The sequence below is a fragment of the Cuculus canorus genome, chromosome 1 (genome assembly GCF_017976375.1).
Source record: "Cuculus canorus isolate bCucCan1 chromosome 1, bCucCan1.pri, whole genome shotgun sequence".
In the NCBI taxonomy this organism is placed as follows: Eukaryota; Metazoa; Chordata; class Aves; order Cuculiformes; family Cuculidae; genus Cuculus; species Cuculus canorus.
Window position 1 is genome coordinate 142,552,390 of NC_071401.1, and position 18,089 is coordinate 142,570,478.

The following is an 18,089-nucleotide window of genomic DNA, read 5'->3' on the forward strand; positions in this document are numbered from 1 at the left end:
AAGAATCTTTTATGTAAACTGTGATGCGGAAGTGATCTCTCTGGATGAAGTAAAAGCAGAGGAAATTCACAGGATAAAAGCAGCCTAGTTCAATAATCTGCTAGACCTTTTTACTTCATAAACTTAATTGGGAGTTGGAAAGTGTATCAAGAGGGAATACTGTTGTTCACACACACTGTGTGGTAGAAACAATTGAGAAATAATATTTTAAATAACCTAAATGAAACTTCTGGTTTTGAGAGTATTTGATGGGCTGACAAAGTATTGAAATTCCCAAAGAAACTGAAAAGAAATGCAGATGTCTCCAGGCTAACCTAGACTAGACATCAGGACTTTAAGTACCGTGGGACCTATTTATCTTATCTGATTTTGAAGAGTCTTTTCTATGTATATATAATCTTTTCTTACCTCATTTTGAAATTCCATTCAAAATTTATGTATGTATATACTAATATCTAACTTTTGAAATCTGATCTATTAATTTTTCGTTTTTGTTGAGACAATTGGTATAAAGAGTAATTAGAAATTGTCATAACTATGCTGATGTGCAGTAGTAGTACAGTCTTTAGTCTGAGTACTACATGTAAACTGTGATTAGTTTGGGGTTTTTACTAGCTTTTGTTTGGGGGGGTTAAGGGGTGTAAGCTGTTTATTCACTGAGAGATGTCAGAATTTCAGATTTACAGGGTTTCAAAGCTGAGCACTAATGTGTCCTTCTGAGCAGTGGGCCTGTGTTCAAGTAACTTGTCCAGGGCTTTTTGGCTAATTGTGCAACAGCAAAGTGAGAAGGCTTCTTTTCTGGGTTCTTCTGTTTAGGCAATGGTTCCTTTAGGGCAGTTACTGCTGACTGTGTTTGCACAGCATCAATGCCTTCTCTGTTTCTCATGCTCCCTTGCCAGTGAGTAGGCTGGAGATGCACAGGAATTTCAGAGAGGACACAGCCAGGACCGCTCACCTGAACTGATACCTCAGACCATGTGACGTTGTGCTCAGTGTGTAAAGCTGGGGGAAGAAGGAGGAAGAGGAGATATTTGGAGTTACGGCTTTTGTCTCCCCGAGTAGCTGTTAGACATGATAAAGCCCTGCTTTTCTGGAAATGGCTAAATATCTGCCAGCTGATGGAAAGTAGTGAATGAATTCCTTATTTTGCTTTGCTTGCATCCATAGCTTTGCTTTAACTATTAAACTGTCTTTATCCTCAGCCTATGAATTTTCTTACTTTTGCCCTTCCAATTCTCTCCCCATCCCGCTGAGAGAAGGGAGTGAACAGCCATGTGGGGCTGAGCTGCTGGCTAGGGTGAACCCACAGTACCTCCACTGATGATTTCCCAGTGGTAACATGAAAATAACATGTTTCTTTCCATTTTGGGTCTCTCAGCCACAACATCTGACAGCTTCTTGACCTCCTAGCTGTATCCCATGATACAGTGCAACCATGAAAAAACAAATAACAAGGTTCACAACCAGTGTACTACTAGGTTTTATAAAGTAGTTTTCAGCTGATGTCTATGGGTCTAATTTTTACCACAGTTAGCTGTTCAATCTAAGCCTAGGTAAACCTATATGTTTTGTATTTGAGAGTTCTGTTCACTGAGAGAAGATTCACATTTGCTTTACTAAAAAATTACACCAGTTTAGGATTTCAGTTAATATCAGATGTATTCCAGATACAGGAATATGTTCCCACTAGTTATTTATCTTCCTAAAATACTATTACAAAGGCTTAATCATTAGTTCTTCAAGAAAACTGAAGGTCTTGGACCTTCAAAGGAAAAACTTTTGTTTTCTCTGATTTTCATTGAAAAAAATCTGTTTCCAGAGCAAACTGGCGCTACAGACCCAGAGAAGAAAAGTTATTTATCAACCTGTTTGACTTTTCCAGGTTTTCTTTAGATCCCTACAGATTATTCACATGGTGATTTCTCCACTGAGATGCAGATACTTCTAGCCCTTCCTTACCGTGTATTTCAAAGCCTTTGCTACATAAAATAAAGGAACCTCTTCCATATTAAGTATCTGTTTTCACTGGGGTCTCATCCAAACACCATTCTGAATATCCACCTTGAATTTTCTTTTTGAATGTTTTCCTTGTGTTTTGCTTTATTGTGCAACTTGTCCTTATAATTTTTGCAAAGCTAAGGTTTCAGGCTTCTTCCTTACTAAATGCAGTTTTCATCAAAAATTGGAGTTTTAGGCCCTAGTCTTATTTTTATCTCTTGCTTCCTGATACTAACAAGGAATACTCAGTAATAGCTGTTTATTTGGCAAAACAGTAGGAAGCTTAGCAGTAATATTTAACTGGATCTAGAAAGACGTTCTCTTCTTCTAACCTTTCATTTGAGTTGGTTACTTCTTACCGTACGTTTCATACATATCTCCTTATTAGATATAATAACATTTGCAGGGTTTCCTCTGTTTTTTTCTGATTGATATGGTTGCTTTCCTATATAACAGGACTTATTTTGGGGGTTTGTTACAATGTAAATTTCAGAAAAATATAAAAGCAAGATTTGGGAGGAATAGGGAAGTCCTGCCCAGTGTTTTGTTGCTTTCAGCATTCTGAATGTTTGTTGAAACTGACTTCGTTTCAGTACAGTTGAATATCTGTGGCTGGTTGTATCACGCGCTCTATAATAAATGCTGTTGGCAGCAAAAGGTGGTACTTGTGTACTGAACAACTCTGTCAACGTTTTGTCGTGGTATAGCTATCATTTTGTAAAGACTGCTTTGCCTCCAATATATGATTACAATAGAAAAAGCTTTCTAGAATTATACACAAGAAATGTAAGTTTTATGGATACTTAAAATAAGAAAAGGAATATTTTTTGATCTTACTTTTTTTACTCTATTTTTTTTTTTATTTCTTCTATCATTCCACATGATAGAAGAATTCATCTAGAATTGAAATACTGTTTAAACACTGTGTTCCAGACACCTACAGTCTAATCCCAGGACTTTCCAGGCTGGATTTGGGATCCATGCCAGTTAATGTTTGCACTGATCCACTATTTCACAGAGAAGTTTAGTTTGGGAAATCTGTTAGGCTAGAGCTAGGTTTATTCATTTCAAAGCCAGGAGGGAATCTCAAATTACGGTTTTACTGCCAGCAGAAATTGCTGTCCACCAAGAAACAGAAGTTTTATGGATCAAATAGGTATTTTCAATGTGACCTTTACACTTACGTAGTTGAGTGCAATTTTAGATGCTTTGAGGAACACAGTAGTTCTGGTTTGGTTTAGATAATCTAAACATTTTAAGGGTTTTAAAAAAATTCCTGAGTTCTATATTTGAGTAATTTTAACTATATATTACTACTTTTTCCCTTAATCTTTGTTGATATTTATTGTGAAAACCAATGTTTAGAGCCTGTTGCCTAAGGCTTAATGCTGTTTAATATGAGACAGTTCCGAAGGAATGTCTAACTCTAAATTATTGCGTAAATGACTTCATTTTCTTCTTTTAGCACTGACCAGCTATATAATAATTTACTTGCAACTATTCCCAAATGTATATTATACAGTGATAAGTGTATGTTGTGTCAGTGAATTATTTCTTGACTGATTTATCATCACCGAACATTGTTTTTCACGTTTACAGGAGACGGAGAATTTGGTGGCTATAAAGTTGCATATCTTAGAGCTAGCTTCACCTTGGGTGCTTCAGCTGCCAGGGAAAAATACAAGAAAATACCTTTTAATAGTATCCCAATTGTGATGGTTGATCTGATACAGGTTAATTAGGTGCTGTAGCAAGTGGAGAAAGAAACTCCATTACAAATGAACAAATATGCCATGTTTCACTAGATTCTATACCTGTTTAGGCATAGAAGTTACTTTACATTTATGTGCCACAATTGTAGCAAAGCCTTTCTTTGATCATGTAGTCTCTTAGGCTTGCAACTAAATGAAGATTCCTAGTCAGATGTGGCATAGTCTACTTCTCAGCTTTTGCTGAGGTTCAGGAAGTGGTACAAAAGCAGAGCAGACATGCCTGGTTTTGGTAAAACCATCTAGACGCCTGTGATAAGTACGTAACCTCATACCTGTTTAAGTTGGCCATCTACATCTATCAGAACCTTGAAAATTTAGTATTATTTTCCCAGATACCCACACATCAGAGACGTGTGAGTAAGTGAGCTGCAGTGGGAGGGAGAGGAAAGTTTGCCAGCTGTCCAAAGAAGTAGCCAAAATTTTTGGTTTTATTTGGGTGGGGTGTCCCTCTAGGTTGTAATTTTTTATGTATGAAAATTTTTCCAAGTATATACTGGGGGGCAAGTGGTTGTAAAATGTTTAGGAAAAGATATTAGTAGATATTTTTCTCAAACTATTGTTTTTTATTCTTACATTCTATGTTACAGCATCCTAGAGCCCTTCCAAGTAGAACAACTCATCTTCTTGGAGGCTATGGCTTATTTCAGTTCACCCTTCTAAGTAACTATATTCTGGTAAAAAATACTAAATGGATTACAAGTGTCCCACTGAATCGACCCTGCAAGTAGCATTTCTTTTGTAAACAACATCTTAGTTTGAAGACTATTAGAAGTTCACTTCTAAGGGAAGCCAGGAGACAAAAGTAATAGAATTTGAGTGATATGGAAAATGAATATGTAATGAAAATCAGTCTTCTTTTGGATACGGTAGTGTCTTTTTTACCCTGAAATATCTTCTTAATCTGTACTGCATGATATATGTTATAATTCAGTATTTTAAATCTCTTATTTCTCCTGAAATTTGTTTTTATTTGATAATGAAACCACTGTTTAGTGGTTAAATTTACTTGTGTGTATATTTAGATTCAACCTTTTGTGTATTGACCAACAAACAACTACTTGCTCAATTGTTTCCATTGAGATAGGCAAAATAGATATTCCAGGCTTTGGTTTTTTATGATGTAATAGAGTTTCTAGTTGGTTTTTTATTTCAGTAAAAATCTCAGTTTAAAATTGAGAGCGTTATTTATCAGCCTACTACCTGCCAACATACAGTATCTACCCAATAACAAAAAACCCCAACAGGATGAAAACAGTAAATTGAAGTGTGTGTTCAGTTGGTTATTCCCCAAATGCTTATTGGTCTTTTTGAATTTTGAAACAAATACCATTAAACGTTTTTAACTTCATTCAATTGGTATTATTTTTCTCTAAATTTAGTGGTTCAGATCTCTCAGGTCTTGATACAGAAATATTAATTACATGGCTTCCTCTTGCTGCATCGTTAAGCAGAACGCAATGTTTTTGTCACAGCCAAATGACTTAAAAACAGGGTTTTTTTGAGGTTAAGTTTGATTGCAGGATTATTATTCTGGCCTGCTAGAATCTGCATGTTTTGTTGAAGAAAATGTTTCTGTAGTTTAAAACTCCGAGAAATCTTTGTCAATTTGGAACAAAAGTGTTTGAAAAATGAAGGCTCAAACTATAGAAATTCAAAGTAATTTTGGCTGAAAGGCCTTGCCCTCATTAGAGGTATGTTCTTCTCAGCCTGTTGTTTGCTAAACAGATTTGGCTAAAGCTTTTTTTTTTTAAAAAAAAAAAAAAAGCCTGCCTGGACTGACTACTGCCATTTGTTCAGAATACGAATGCATGTAGTTTACCTGAGGTTCCGTCCTTGGAGATATTTTTGTCTCTGAGTAATAAACAAATCACTCTTCCTTCTTCCCATTCCACCTTCTCTCCTTTGATCAGCTTTATAAAAATTCATCATGCATCCAGCAAGACAGAAACAGCAGCAGAGGTCACAATTGTCTTCCCTAGATGTTATTGACCTTAAAGTGAAACCTCAGTTTTGCTGAAAGCGTTGGAATGCTAACGATGTTAAACATAGGTATTATTTCCCGTTTTTTTAATTTAAAAGGAAAATACGCATATTGAAAATACATTAACATTGTAGTAAGAGTTGATTCTAATCCCAGAAGATTGAGGTCGACTTTCAGACAGAATGAGCTTTGTCATGTTGCATGCGCTTTTTTTTTCTAAACTCATTTTATAGTTTGTGTCCAACAATGATTTTGTCATTTGGCGTGTGCTAATTTTCTTGAGAGAAGCAAATAAGTTTATTTCTCCTGCTATTTATCAGATGCATAGTGATGATAATCTTTTTTTCATGTGAAATGTTGTCTAGTGCTCAGTTAGGTGACTTGCTTGTACCTACACTCAGAAATTATCTGTTTATAAAGGCATTACTACATTTCCCTTTGCGTTCTATACTTCAGTGTAGTAATGATTTTAATGTGCTTAGAAGATGGTAAAAATTCCATCAGAATGACAAGAAAAATAATAAACCGTTCCTTGGAGATGGTAACGATATCGATTTACATTTTAATGCATAAACCCATAATTTTTTATATATATACACACATTTATATATTAGATTTTGTGCTTTTTGTCTCTCAGTTTAATTTTTGAGGATGCCTAAAAATCATTAATGCCTGCCTGTCAAGATTTAAAAATAGCATTGTAACTTGATGGCATAACTGAACACTTTTGCAGTCAGGTGTGGACGGATGTGCAGCAGTGCTGGCTCAAGGCAGGCGATTTTTAAGACTGGGAATCATGATCTTGATGCCTGTTCTAGAGTATGCAATCTGTTTTTCTAAGCTAAACTCTGCTTGAGTCTATGGAAGTAGGATTGCATTTTTAATGTAGTGAAAGGAACAGGATAATTTGTTGGAAAGAAGTATGCATATATGCAAATTACTGTAAAAAAAATTTTAATTAAAAAGTGCAATAGCATGTACTTTTCTGTGGTAAGTTTTAGTTGATCATAATTTCTTCTTTTCCTAACTCTGTATCTTACTGATGCTAGCCCTGTTTTGTGCAGAAGGGCTGGACTAAGTGACCTGCAGAGGCCACAACCAAACTAAATTATTAATGTGGGTCTAAGATTTACTTGTATTGGGTAATTCTACTTTGGAGTGCTGGGATTTTTTGTGCTTTTTGTGGAAAATAAATGTAGTTCTGCAATTTAGGCTTTTAGGATTCAAATTAAAACAATACATAAAAAAAAATAAAAAAAGCCAAAAAACCCCCCAAAACCAGAGGAGGAACTGTAATATGTCCTTTCTGTTTGTTATTTTTAAAGCAAAATTGTTGTGCTAGTATTTCTGAAGTTATATTTTCTAAGGCCACATCATTATTCCTATTTTCCTTTAAATTAAGTAAAATATATTTTTTTTCAGTGGAAATTGTACATACTAGTTGTGAAGGCCTTAAGATGAAGTTTTGATCAGTAAAACCATATCCCTTGTCACCTCGCTCAATTCAGAGATTTTCCTAAAGAGGTATTCTTCCTCACCCTTCCTACCCTGAGTATTTGGTACCATTATTGTGGAAGTCTGAGCAAAGCAAACAATTTAGAATGTTTTGCATTTGTAAAGTTGCTTTGCAATGATAGCAAGTTTTGCAACTGTAACTGTGATGACTGCAGCCATCTTTTTGATCTAATGATATGTTTCTCTTTTGTAATGAAGTTGGTTAAAAAAAAAATAAAGAAAAGAAGTGCAGTATCCCTGACAATGGTTTTAATTTATGTGGAGTGATGGGAGTCCGATCTGAAAGTCAGAGAAACTGTATGTCATGTGAGAAGAAACAGGCTATGCAGGCAAGATAACAAAGCTATGAAGTTTTTCGATGGCTGGTAATTATTTTGCGTATAGTGGAAGTGTATCCCTGCCTGTGAAAACAGATTGGTAGGAAAAGTGTATGGAATAGAATTAAAAGCATGTATAAGGCATCCTGCAGTTGTGGGTGAGTTTCTGTATAGAATGGAAGGAATATAATACTGCATGTATCTTCTAGGCACAGTCTTCTTTTCCCATTTATGGATGTCAGCATATAAGCAACATTAGCTTGTCTGGACGTTTACTGCTGAGAGTGTACTGCCAGCACTGGGAATTCCGGACATCTTTGTAAGATAAGATAGGCATATTATGCAGTAAAGCTCAAAAGTTCAAGTTGGAACAGATGAGGTTTTTTAAAGAGGTTATTTTGATGTGACTACCTGTACACCCTCTACTTCATACGTACTTCCTTGTATAGCATAAAATGGTAGATGTTTCCAAATCAGCATAAATATGTACATGAATGCCTACGTATTTCTTCTGCAAATGAAAATATTACAGAGCTAGCTGCTTTTTAGAAATCTCTCACTTAAGCCCCTTTTCAGGATAGTTCCTTCATGTGCACACATATGCATTTAATATTTTGAGCTTTTGCTTTTTACTTCTTAGTCTCTTCATCTTTCTCATTCCTCATACTTACGTACCACTTTTTTGCTCTCATGTCAAAGTGGAAGTGGAAAAGCAATGTGCATTAGATGTTCAAAAGACAATATATTACCAAGAGAAGCCATTCACCTACTTAATGCCACAGTTTTGAGAATTACCAGAATTCCCTAAATCCTGTGGCAGTGTGATCATGCATACAGGACTTCACCGTACCTTGTCCCCAACAATTATGAGTTATTAGCATAGTTGCATACATTATACAAGCCATTCTATTTAAATAGAAAGGGAATACTTATCCCAGCAGGTAGATACGCATAATTGGGTAATGTTGTCTTACCTCCAGGTTTGATGTAGAAGCAGTTAAGCTGAGTTTCATGCACCAGCTTCCCTTTGTACTTCGTTTCGGGTTCCCCTGGCTGGTGGCTGGGTAGCGGATGATACGCTTGCCGAACAAGGGCTTGAAACATTTTAAAATTCCAACGAATATTGAAACAGCTGTACCAGAGTATATTTTTTATATATATTGAAGGCAATTTCCTTTTGTCAATTGTTTCTTACTTTAGAGTTATTTATATACTTGCCTTGTACCTAAGTTAAAATCTGAATGTTGCTTTGAACTACTGACAGCTTGGTCTTTTAATCTAGAAACTATTTTCCAGCTCTTTGAAACCTCTGCAATATCTCTTGCATTATTCTTCCTTTCCTTGCTCTTCACTCCTAATCCTTTGCTTGTCCTCTGTGCTTTATGTTCATTTGGAGCCTTCTCCTCCCCCTGTGGTTTTTCAGGAAAACTTGGATTGAGAAGTGAAGATAATGGGCGCCATCCACCCGTCAGCACATCACCTCACCAAGCCATGACAATCTCTGGTTTCTGTATATCAGCACGGACTGCTCTGATAATATCCTCTTGTGTTTGAAAAAAATAGGTTTGTCTAGGAGGGGGTGGACTTCGCTCCTGACATAGGCAGAAAACTTCACTTGGAATGTGAGCTTGCTCACTAACGCTCTTTTATAAGTGTGTGTATATATATAAAAATAATTGTAACCTTCTTTCAAAACATGGAAGATAAATATGTGAACAAGTGTATCCCACAGTGCATATACAAACTGCTCACTTCTGTCTAGTATTGATTTAATACAAGCTCTTGAGTGCCTCATCAGTGCTCTCTTCACCAAAACAAGCCTTAAATCGGCAGTAAACAATACTTTTAAATTACAGGAGGAAGAAAGAAACAAACCCTTCTCAAGTATAAGATAGCATACCCTTTAAAGGACAAGGAATGTGTTCTATACAGAAACACGGTGCGGCTGTTCCAGTGGAATTCCACTGAGGCTGCAAATGCAGTGTTGCTTTTTTGTCTTAACTGGCAAACAAACTAGTAACAGCATTGGGCTTATTATTTGTTATCTGCTGCACTTTAGTGGTTGTGGCTGCAGCCCAGCTGTTGGTTTTGCAATGCAGAGCTTGTTTTAATAAAATTTTATAAAATATTAAGTCTTTGTATCATAGTGTATTGATGAAAAGCAATCTTTTAAGACAAAAAACGTGGGGCTAACCTGCTAGCTTCGTTATTGTGGGCATGCATTCTCCTAGATGTTTTGGAGACTGTTTCAGTAATCCTTTTGCATAGCAGAGATATTATTTATATGAACAAAACTAACCAGAGATCCTGGAGCCAGAGGAAAAAAATGTAAGTGATATAAGGCATATGCTTCAGGTCAGAAGTCAACAATAAAGGCACTAGGAAGATTCTTCCTGTGAATCATCTGGTGCTGGTCATTGTCTTAGACAGGATATGGACTTTAGTTTCAGCTCCACCAGTTTTTTTGTCAAACAAGCTGCCTTTCTGTACAATTTTAATATTATTTGTGTAGTGTGTGTTAAATCCTCTACACAGGAATATGTAGCATCTTTCAATGAAGAGGTTCATAAAATTTCATAATAATTAAAAAAGGAGAGAAATAACATTGGATTTTTATGTAAGGTATCGTATGCCTTCCTGCAGTGCTTTGCTTCTGTTGTTGTCATCTCTCTTTGGTTTTTATTTTTTCTCTCACATGAATGTTTTGCATTTCTTTCTTTCAAATATAAGACATAGTAGAAGTTCAAATTTGCACTGAGAGAGTTAAAAGCAGAAGGAGATTATTACTGATGTTTTATCCCTAAAGGTTTATGCATGAGCTAGTAAAATATTGCTGACTGCTGAAGCAAAATGAAATAGGCACTTTTACTTTCTGTATGAAAATAATACAACTGCTGTAATGAAAATAACCTAATACAAAATTCCAAATTTTTATTTGAATAGAAACATATCTCTGTTCCATACTCAGGGCTTAAAAATTGCAGGGTACTTCCCAGCACTGCTATTGTGAAATGTCTACTTGCTAATCTAAAATGAATTTGATAAATGTGTGCTTTTCTGGTGGATTACATGTTTAAAACAAGGAAATGGTTACCGTTTAAATTCGATTTTCTTGGTGACAAACTTGATCTCAGGAGTACATTCTGTTTCTCCCTCTGGAATATACATACATACACAGCATGTCTTGTGTGTGAAAAAGTAGAAAACTCAGCAAACTGCTAATGTTTGCAGTAATCTGAACAGTATCTTCAAGAGTTAAAATAAATTTTTTAAAGATATACAGATACATTAAAAAAGAATTATAGCATCAAAAGGGAGAAGCAATAATGTAGCTCAAAGAGGCCACATTTGTATCTTCATAAAATAAACTAAAAAATTATGACTTTCACAAGAAAAATGTAGGTAATGAAATAGATTTTAAACATTTTTATTTATACTTTGAGAGTAAATGTAATGATCCTTCAGTTTTCAAGCATGTAAAAATACAGTGGGCATAGGTGAACGATAGAGGGTCCAAGGTGCAACTATCTACTTTAGCTTAAGCACAGCAGGAACCTACCCACAACTGGAGTAAACCTATTACTGTTTGCCTGTCATTATGTGAAAACAGAGAAGGTCCTTTCTGTGCCCATGAAATCACATTGTATCACTAAAAAAATCATATGGACTTAAAAATTTGTAACAGCAACTCTACAGGTAAGCAGATGTTATTGAGGGCAATGTAGAAGCTTACTGTAAGATAAGGAAGGGCTACAGAGCAGTAGAGAACTTTTTGATGTATTGAATGTAACATGTTACGAGGCTGTGGCAAACCAATAAAAAATACATATGCTATGCTGTAAGTGTGAACTAAATTTTTAACATTTCAGGAGGCGTAGTTGATTGTATCTTTCCCTTTTTTTTCTGTGTTGATTTTTTTCCTTCTTTTTCTAACCATTTCAGAAATAGAGATGGTGTACGTAAAATGAAGAAATTTTCTGCCTCCAAAGTGATGGCATGTACAGAGTGTGGAAGTGGAAAAAATACAGTATTTGGTTTTTTATAATTCTGTTAATCTTATGGTATTTCTTAGGTGTTACTTGTTACAAGAACATGTAGATATATACAAGCAACTTAGACTTTTGTTGTCACGGGTTAAGAACTTAGGCCAGATCTGCGAATGTGTTTCCATTACTTAGGTTCTGAAGGTATGCAACGAATAAATAAGAGATGAGATCACAACAGGCAAAGTTAGAAACATCATTTACAGTTAAGGTTGCTTATTTTCCTCATGAAGCCCTTTTTGAAGTTGTTCATGATTTTGTGGGAGTTAAACCATTTGGGGTGACAGCTCATCAGACTGATTATAGTAAATATTCAGGTTTCAGGGAAAATAACATGCTATTGAGTACCTAGATGATGTTAGAATAGTTTACCTTTTTCTTTTTCCTTTTTTTTCCATTTTACTGAAAAAAAGGGCATCAGAAGAGTTTGGAAAAGAACTTGACCCTGAACTTAACTGTAGATCTGCAATTAGAGATGTGTGTTCACCTTTGGTAGGTACTAAAAATTATAGGGAATCTGTTTTCAGATTTGACTCAATTATAAATTAAAACTGTGATGTTCATATCCTGATAAGTTCTCTATCAACCATGCATGTCACATACAATACTGCAGGCTTTATCTCCACAGGACTTAGAAGCCCACTTACTCCACAACAAAGAAGCTGCTGCTTTTCTTACCCTAGTGGAGGACAGCATCGAAATAAAAAGACTGGAAATAGCAAAGGTGAAGGCAGCTCTCCTTCCTATTCTTTAAAATAAAAGCAAAATTATTTTTTTTTGCCTCCAAGTTGGAAGGGAAGTGTTGTCTCCTTCTCCTTGATGGAGGAGAGTTATTGCTTTTAGCTACTAGGTATGATGTGATCTGCACAGAATCAAGAAAAGCACTTTTTTCTACTCTTCCACTTGCGGTAGTGTTATGTTACTGTAAACTTTCCTGCTAACAGAAGTTATGGATATATATTTAGCCTAGATTTGTGTAGTGGCATTTTTCCATTGTGTTCAGATGATTCCTGCAGATCAGGGCTTGGCTTCATTTCAGTGCATTGAAGACATGTTTTATGGTTTGCTGTAGAAACTTAGTAGAGAATATGGAGCACTGGTAAGCTAGTACGGATAATAGCTTCAGATGTTGGGGTGTCATGTTTCTTTTACACTGAACTATTCTCTGATGGAATGTTTTTCACAGGAAGGATGCTTTTGTTGACTCACGATTTTGCATTTAGTTTTTAGCCTTGCTGCAGACTTCTTCACTTACCTTTCTAAAGTCAGTGTCTGTCAGTTTTCTGTATGGAAAATGAAATGGTACTTTTACTCACAATTTTTAATCTTAATACCTCTTCTCTTAGCTTTTACACTCCTCGAGTGAGACTGTTTAATCGTTTCCATTACTAAAGGCAGCAGAGCTCCTGTCTGATGTGGACATTTCAGAAGTCTGTTGTGAAATAGTAATGAGAACCACTTGTTACTTAAGAACAACTCATGAATAAGAACAATAAAACATTTATTAAGAACAACTTGTTACTTAAGAAATTATTGATAGTCTGGCATCTACAGGCTTCCTGCCTTAGTTTCTATGTCATGCATCATCATGATTTAAAAATTATTTGGAACTGATGATGCAATGTCAGGGGATGTGACTGGAAGACCAGTGGGGGGGGAGGTTGGAAATAAATGCAGTAAGCCAGATGGATCATAACATAGATGCTATTCCTGTGTCGTGACTAAAAATTTCTTGTAGCATCAACAGAATGCAATTTTAGGGGATATCTTGCAAATTCAGTTTGCCTTTGGGCTCTTTTCCAAAAGCTAAAGAACCTGATGATGGGCTGCTCTGTCTGCTGAGCTTCATGGAAATAAATGGATCAATGGGCTTTAAAGTTTCCTACAATACTAACGTTACTTTAGCTTTGAGGCAACTAAAGGGACGTTCTAGTGAGCCAGTCTTGTTTATGTCTGCTACAGAGTTAGTGTTTTTTATAAAGAATTTCTGGTAAATTTTGATGAAAAATTTGCCTGAAGTCAGGCTAGCACAGTAGAGCCACAGACATGGTGTGATAAACAATCCACCATCTCAGTTTTTTCTTTTTTGCCTCATGAAATCGGAACTGTTTGCTAGCTCTGTTTGCTAGGTCTGCAAATTGGTCACCCAACTTTCATGGCTTGTAGAAGATGGCAGGAATATTTCAGGGTCCCTCCTGTTAACAAAAAATTGTTTCTTGTGTTGATTTTTCAGGCATAGTTCCAGGCAGAATTAAACAGATGGTGATGAGGAACCTATTCTTGACTTCAGTAATGTTGCCAATCATTGCCCACTCTCAAACCATCTGCTTTTAGGGAAAGAGGTTTTGAGGGGCTTTTGAATTGTATTGGGGGTTTTGTTGTTGTATATTTTCTTCTTGTTTTGAGGCGTTTGTTTTTTTTTTTTAATGAAGATGCTTGAACAGTTCACCCCTCACTTGAATTTGACCGACCAAGCTGAAAAACAGCTTTTCATTCTCCATGTGTGATCCGTGAGTTTGCATTAAGATATCTCTGAGCAGCGTTCTTTTCCCTTTAGTTACTGGCTTTTTTTCCTGCTTGTTCATATATAAAGTTTTGAACATTTGAAATAATGGAAATACCAAGTCATCCTTTTCGCTGACTGTATTAAAAGTTCCACAATTAAGTGGATCAGTAGCTTTATCAACCTTTAAATGAAAGAATCAGTGTCTGACAATTTACCAGGTTGGTTTTCTTTCAGCAGCTTTTTAGAAATTTAGGTTAAACTCATACCAAAATACAGGGGTTTGTTGTTTGAAAAACTCTTACCTTGCTTCAGTTTGGCATTTTTGTGCCTGGGATATCATAAAAATTTAATTTCCCCTCTAAGAAATTCCAGAGGTAATGTGATGTATTTAAGCTGATTCCCCAAATTGTAGAAATGAATACATTTGGTTTATATATATTTTGTGTTATGCTGCTTTATGCAATGTAGAGAAGCAAGAGACCTAAAAGTTCCAGTCCTGTTGATGAACCACATCACTATTGATGTGGTATAAAATGATAAAATTTAATATTGTTTTTTAGTGTTTTCTTTTTAAATACCGAAATAGCTAAGCAAAATGTTGTGTTTGCAAGAACTTTAAGGCTGTAAAGAATGAAAAGACTTTAAGGCTCCTGAATTAGCAAACATCAAAATTAATGTTGCTTGTGCAATCTCTCTTTTTCACATATGGAATTTTAAATTATGTGGTCATCTTCTATTGCAATAAGGACTTTGCTTCAGTTATCAAATGGTCTGAATGATGTTGATGTAAAAAGTGGCTACTCAGTATGCTGGGTTTTCCTCATTACTGATATGGGCCTCTTGCTTTATTAGATGCCACTGAAGTTCGGCACTAGGGACAGAACTATTAATTGCTTTTTCTTATGTTATTGTTCTCTGTGGCACTAATCTGTATACTAACTGGTAACCCATGAATAAGCTGAACTGTTGTACCTTACTCAGCTTAGAAGTAGTATTCTTCCCGTTTTACAAATTGGGATTCTGTGGCAGAGATTAATTAAATGCAGGGTGCCTGACTTTATATTACTCAAGCCTGTTTTTTCCAGTGTATTTCTCATTCACATGTTCAAAAACACTTCTTACAGACTTAGATTGTGATTATAAGTAGCTGGTGCTTTTGCAGAGCATGAACTCAAATCTTACATCCAGATCTAGGACATCAAATCAAACACTGAGAAATGAAACATACACAATCAGTGACAGCCACTTAAGATGACATTTCACAACTTGTGTATCGTTGCATAATATCTCTGGGGCAGCATCAGAGATGAAATTCAGCTTTCCAAGATAGCACGCAGCTGCCTTAGCAGCATGATTTTTATAACATCTTTCCTTTGTTGCAGTTCTCTCCTGCTTTATGCTGCAGAGCAGGCTGTAGAGCTTCAACAAACAAGTCTCCTTCCCTACTTGAGCTTAAGCAAAGTGGAAGGAACATCATATGCTTGCATCATAATTTTAAAGATGGCATTATGGACCAAGTGAGCACATTTGCATGAGAGTAGAAAAACACAAAATTAACATGGCATGCCTTGATTCATGTTTTAAGTTAAGAATTCATAGATTAAAAATTATTTTTTGTGTATATAACCTTCTTTGGCTGTTTTTCAGTAAATCCTGCAAAATGAAGGCTGCAGTATTCTAAAAAGTGCTGGAAAAAAATGCAAGCGTTGATAGTTTGCTGAACAGTCAAATATTAGCTGAATGGTAGGTAGCACAGAGAAAAGATGACCAGTGTCAAGGAATCTGGCTATCTTGTAAGATAAGTGTGGAGAAAGTGCATTTTAATATATCCCAGATTAGATTTACATATTTGGGAGCAAGAGTCTAGGCCATATGTAGGGAATAAAGTACCTTAAGAAGCGTGATAACAAGAACAAAACATGAAAGTTGAAGAATAATTATGTATTTATTTTTAATACTAGCAAGTGTAAAACAGTTTCTAGGTACAGTAGATTCTTTAGTCATTCATTATGATATATCTCTATTTCCTTTTACCAATGTTAAATACTGTGTGCAGTCTGGGGAGCAATAGCTTAATTGTATCTGCAATAGCAGATACACTGAACCCAAAACTTCGATAATGCAAATGTCTGTACAGAAGACAAAAATGTTAATAGCTGAAAATTGAAGCTAGATCGATGAAAAGTGAAATAAATAATCCTAGAGGAAATGCCTTTCTGTTTAGTAGGATAATTAGCATGAACTATGGAAGTTGATAAGAAATTCTTCATCATAATAAATAAATAAATGTTTCAGCTTTTGAGAGGTTAGAAATCGTCATCTACAATTCTGGTAGATAGCAGCTGTCAGCTTCTACTTATAAATAGTACCGAGTGCTTTAGTGTTTGTGAGGACAGGAGAAATCTGTAGCCAAAAAAATGAAAATTGTAAGACGGAAGCTGTAGAATTGGCTCTGCAGTTGTGATTTTAAAATTAAGTAATATACTTACTGAATTTTTATCTCTGAGCTCTATTAAATGGGCTTCACACAATGTTAATATTTTTCAGGTTCAATTAATGATTAACCTACCTTTTTCAAATTCTAAAAATTCTAAGGACTGATATCTCTTAATATTTAATAATTTCAAGTAGATGCTTTAAGTAATTTATTTAGTTTATTCCTCTTCAAGATTAATTGTGTCTTATTGATTTGATTATATCCTCCTAGTTCTGTGTAATCTTATTAACATCATAACTTTGGTGCCCTTTTTTCCTGTATTGTGACCAGTCATTACTGAAATCTCATTTCTTTTAGTAAATTTGGAACTGTTGAAAATGGATGAATAGATGTCTACGATCTTGTCAGTATAACGCTAGCTCTCTTTATTGGGCTTTTGTTAGCTACTTTTCATGTAACTGGCTCACTTGGTTAGCAGAAGATACTTGTCATTGATTTGTTTTTTCTTTTTCTGTTTTTCTTTCACAATAACATCTTCTTGGATAACTTTATATCTGAAGCTGGGCCTAAAAGTGACTTAATATTTCCTTTTTTATGCTGCAGTAGAAGGATTTTCTTTGTCTCCGCTGTTTAGCGATTCAGTTGTGCCTCCACTGTTTAATGATTCATTTTTAACATTTTAGTGAAATTACCACCCTACAGATGATACTTAGATCAGGTTTTCCTTTTTGTCGAACAGTCTGATGGAGATGGAGGGCGGATAAGAGTAATCTGTTTAGATTTAATCCTGATAAGACATGCAGTGTTTTCATACTAGTAGAAAGCTTGTAGTGAAATTTGTATTCTATGTGTATTTAGTTTTTGTTAGCGGAGAGTGTACCAGGTTCCTAGTTGACAATTACAGTTTGTAATCATCTTAGATTCTATTGCTGGTTCTGGGGATTTGTGTGTTGTCATACATGTAAATAATCTTTTTTGCCACTTTGTGTTCATTGTTAATCAAGAAAATGGCTATTAATACACATTTTTACTACTATCACTACAATTGTTTATATTTTTGTTTCCTTAAACTTAGATTATAGCAGAATATAGTACTGTAGTATGAATTTACACCATGATTACTCCAGGTGATGATCACTCAATATGAAAACATAGGCTAGCGTACTTGGGATACTTGCCATCTCAGATTTCTACCAAGTTACTGCCTTCTCATGGGTACCTTGTTCTCATGCATAAAAGAGCTCAGAGTACGTTGTGCCACAACAAATAGAGTGGCTGTGTGATTATCTCTCAGTGTATTTCTGAAACATTCATCTGTTCTGGACAGATGGGAGGAGTGTGGAAGGAAGAAGAGGATTGTCCTCTTTGGATAGGTTTCACTACTAAATGGGTGAGCTCTAAGCTCAGAGGTTGTTGAGTTTTTGGTCTTAGCCTACTTTCAGCTGTGCTTCCTAGTCGAGGTTGGAAGTACCATTTGACTGAGTTAAGAAAGTCAGGGTGGGTCGGTGGGTAGATGTGAA

The 18,089-nt window shown here is 35.5% G+C and overlaps 2 protein-coding genes across 24 annotated transcripts in view; one reads left to right on the forward strand and one right to left on the reverse strand.

Annotated features, from left to right (window-relative positions):
* The window catches only part of CACNA1C (calcium voltage-gated channel subunit alpha1 C), a 481,236-nt gene extending 471,761 nt beyond the window's left edge, over positions 1-9,475 (reverse strand). For 14 of the 22 annotated variants that reach the window (XM_054055304.1, XM_054054769.1, XM_054054391.1 and 11 more), the window contains exon 1: positions 8,558-9,473. In XM_054055304.1, the coding sequence (XP_053911279.1) occupies positions 8,558-8,687 (130 nt within the window). In that variant the 5' untranslated portion in view covers positions 8,688-9,473. Of the gene's footprint in view, positions 1-8,557 lie in introns of all 22 variants that reach the window. The other 8 variants (XM_054054621.1, XM_054053927.1, XM_054054010.1 and 5 more) reach the window with 2 other exon arrangements.
* The window catches only part of DCP1B (decapping mRNA 1B), a 46,865-nt gene that overhangs the window by 6,206 nt on the left and 22,570 nt on the right, over positions 1-18,089 (forward strand). The gene's annotated exons all lie outside the window — the stretch shown is intronic.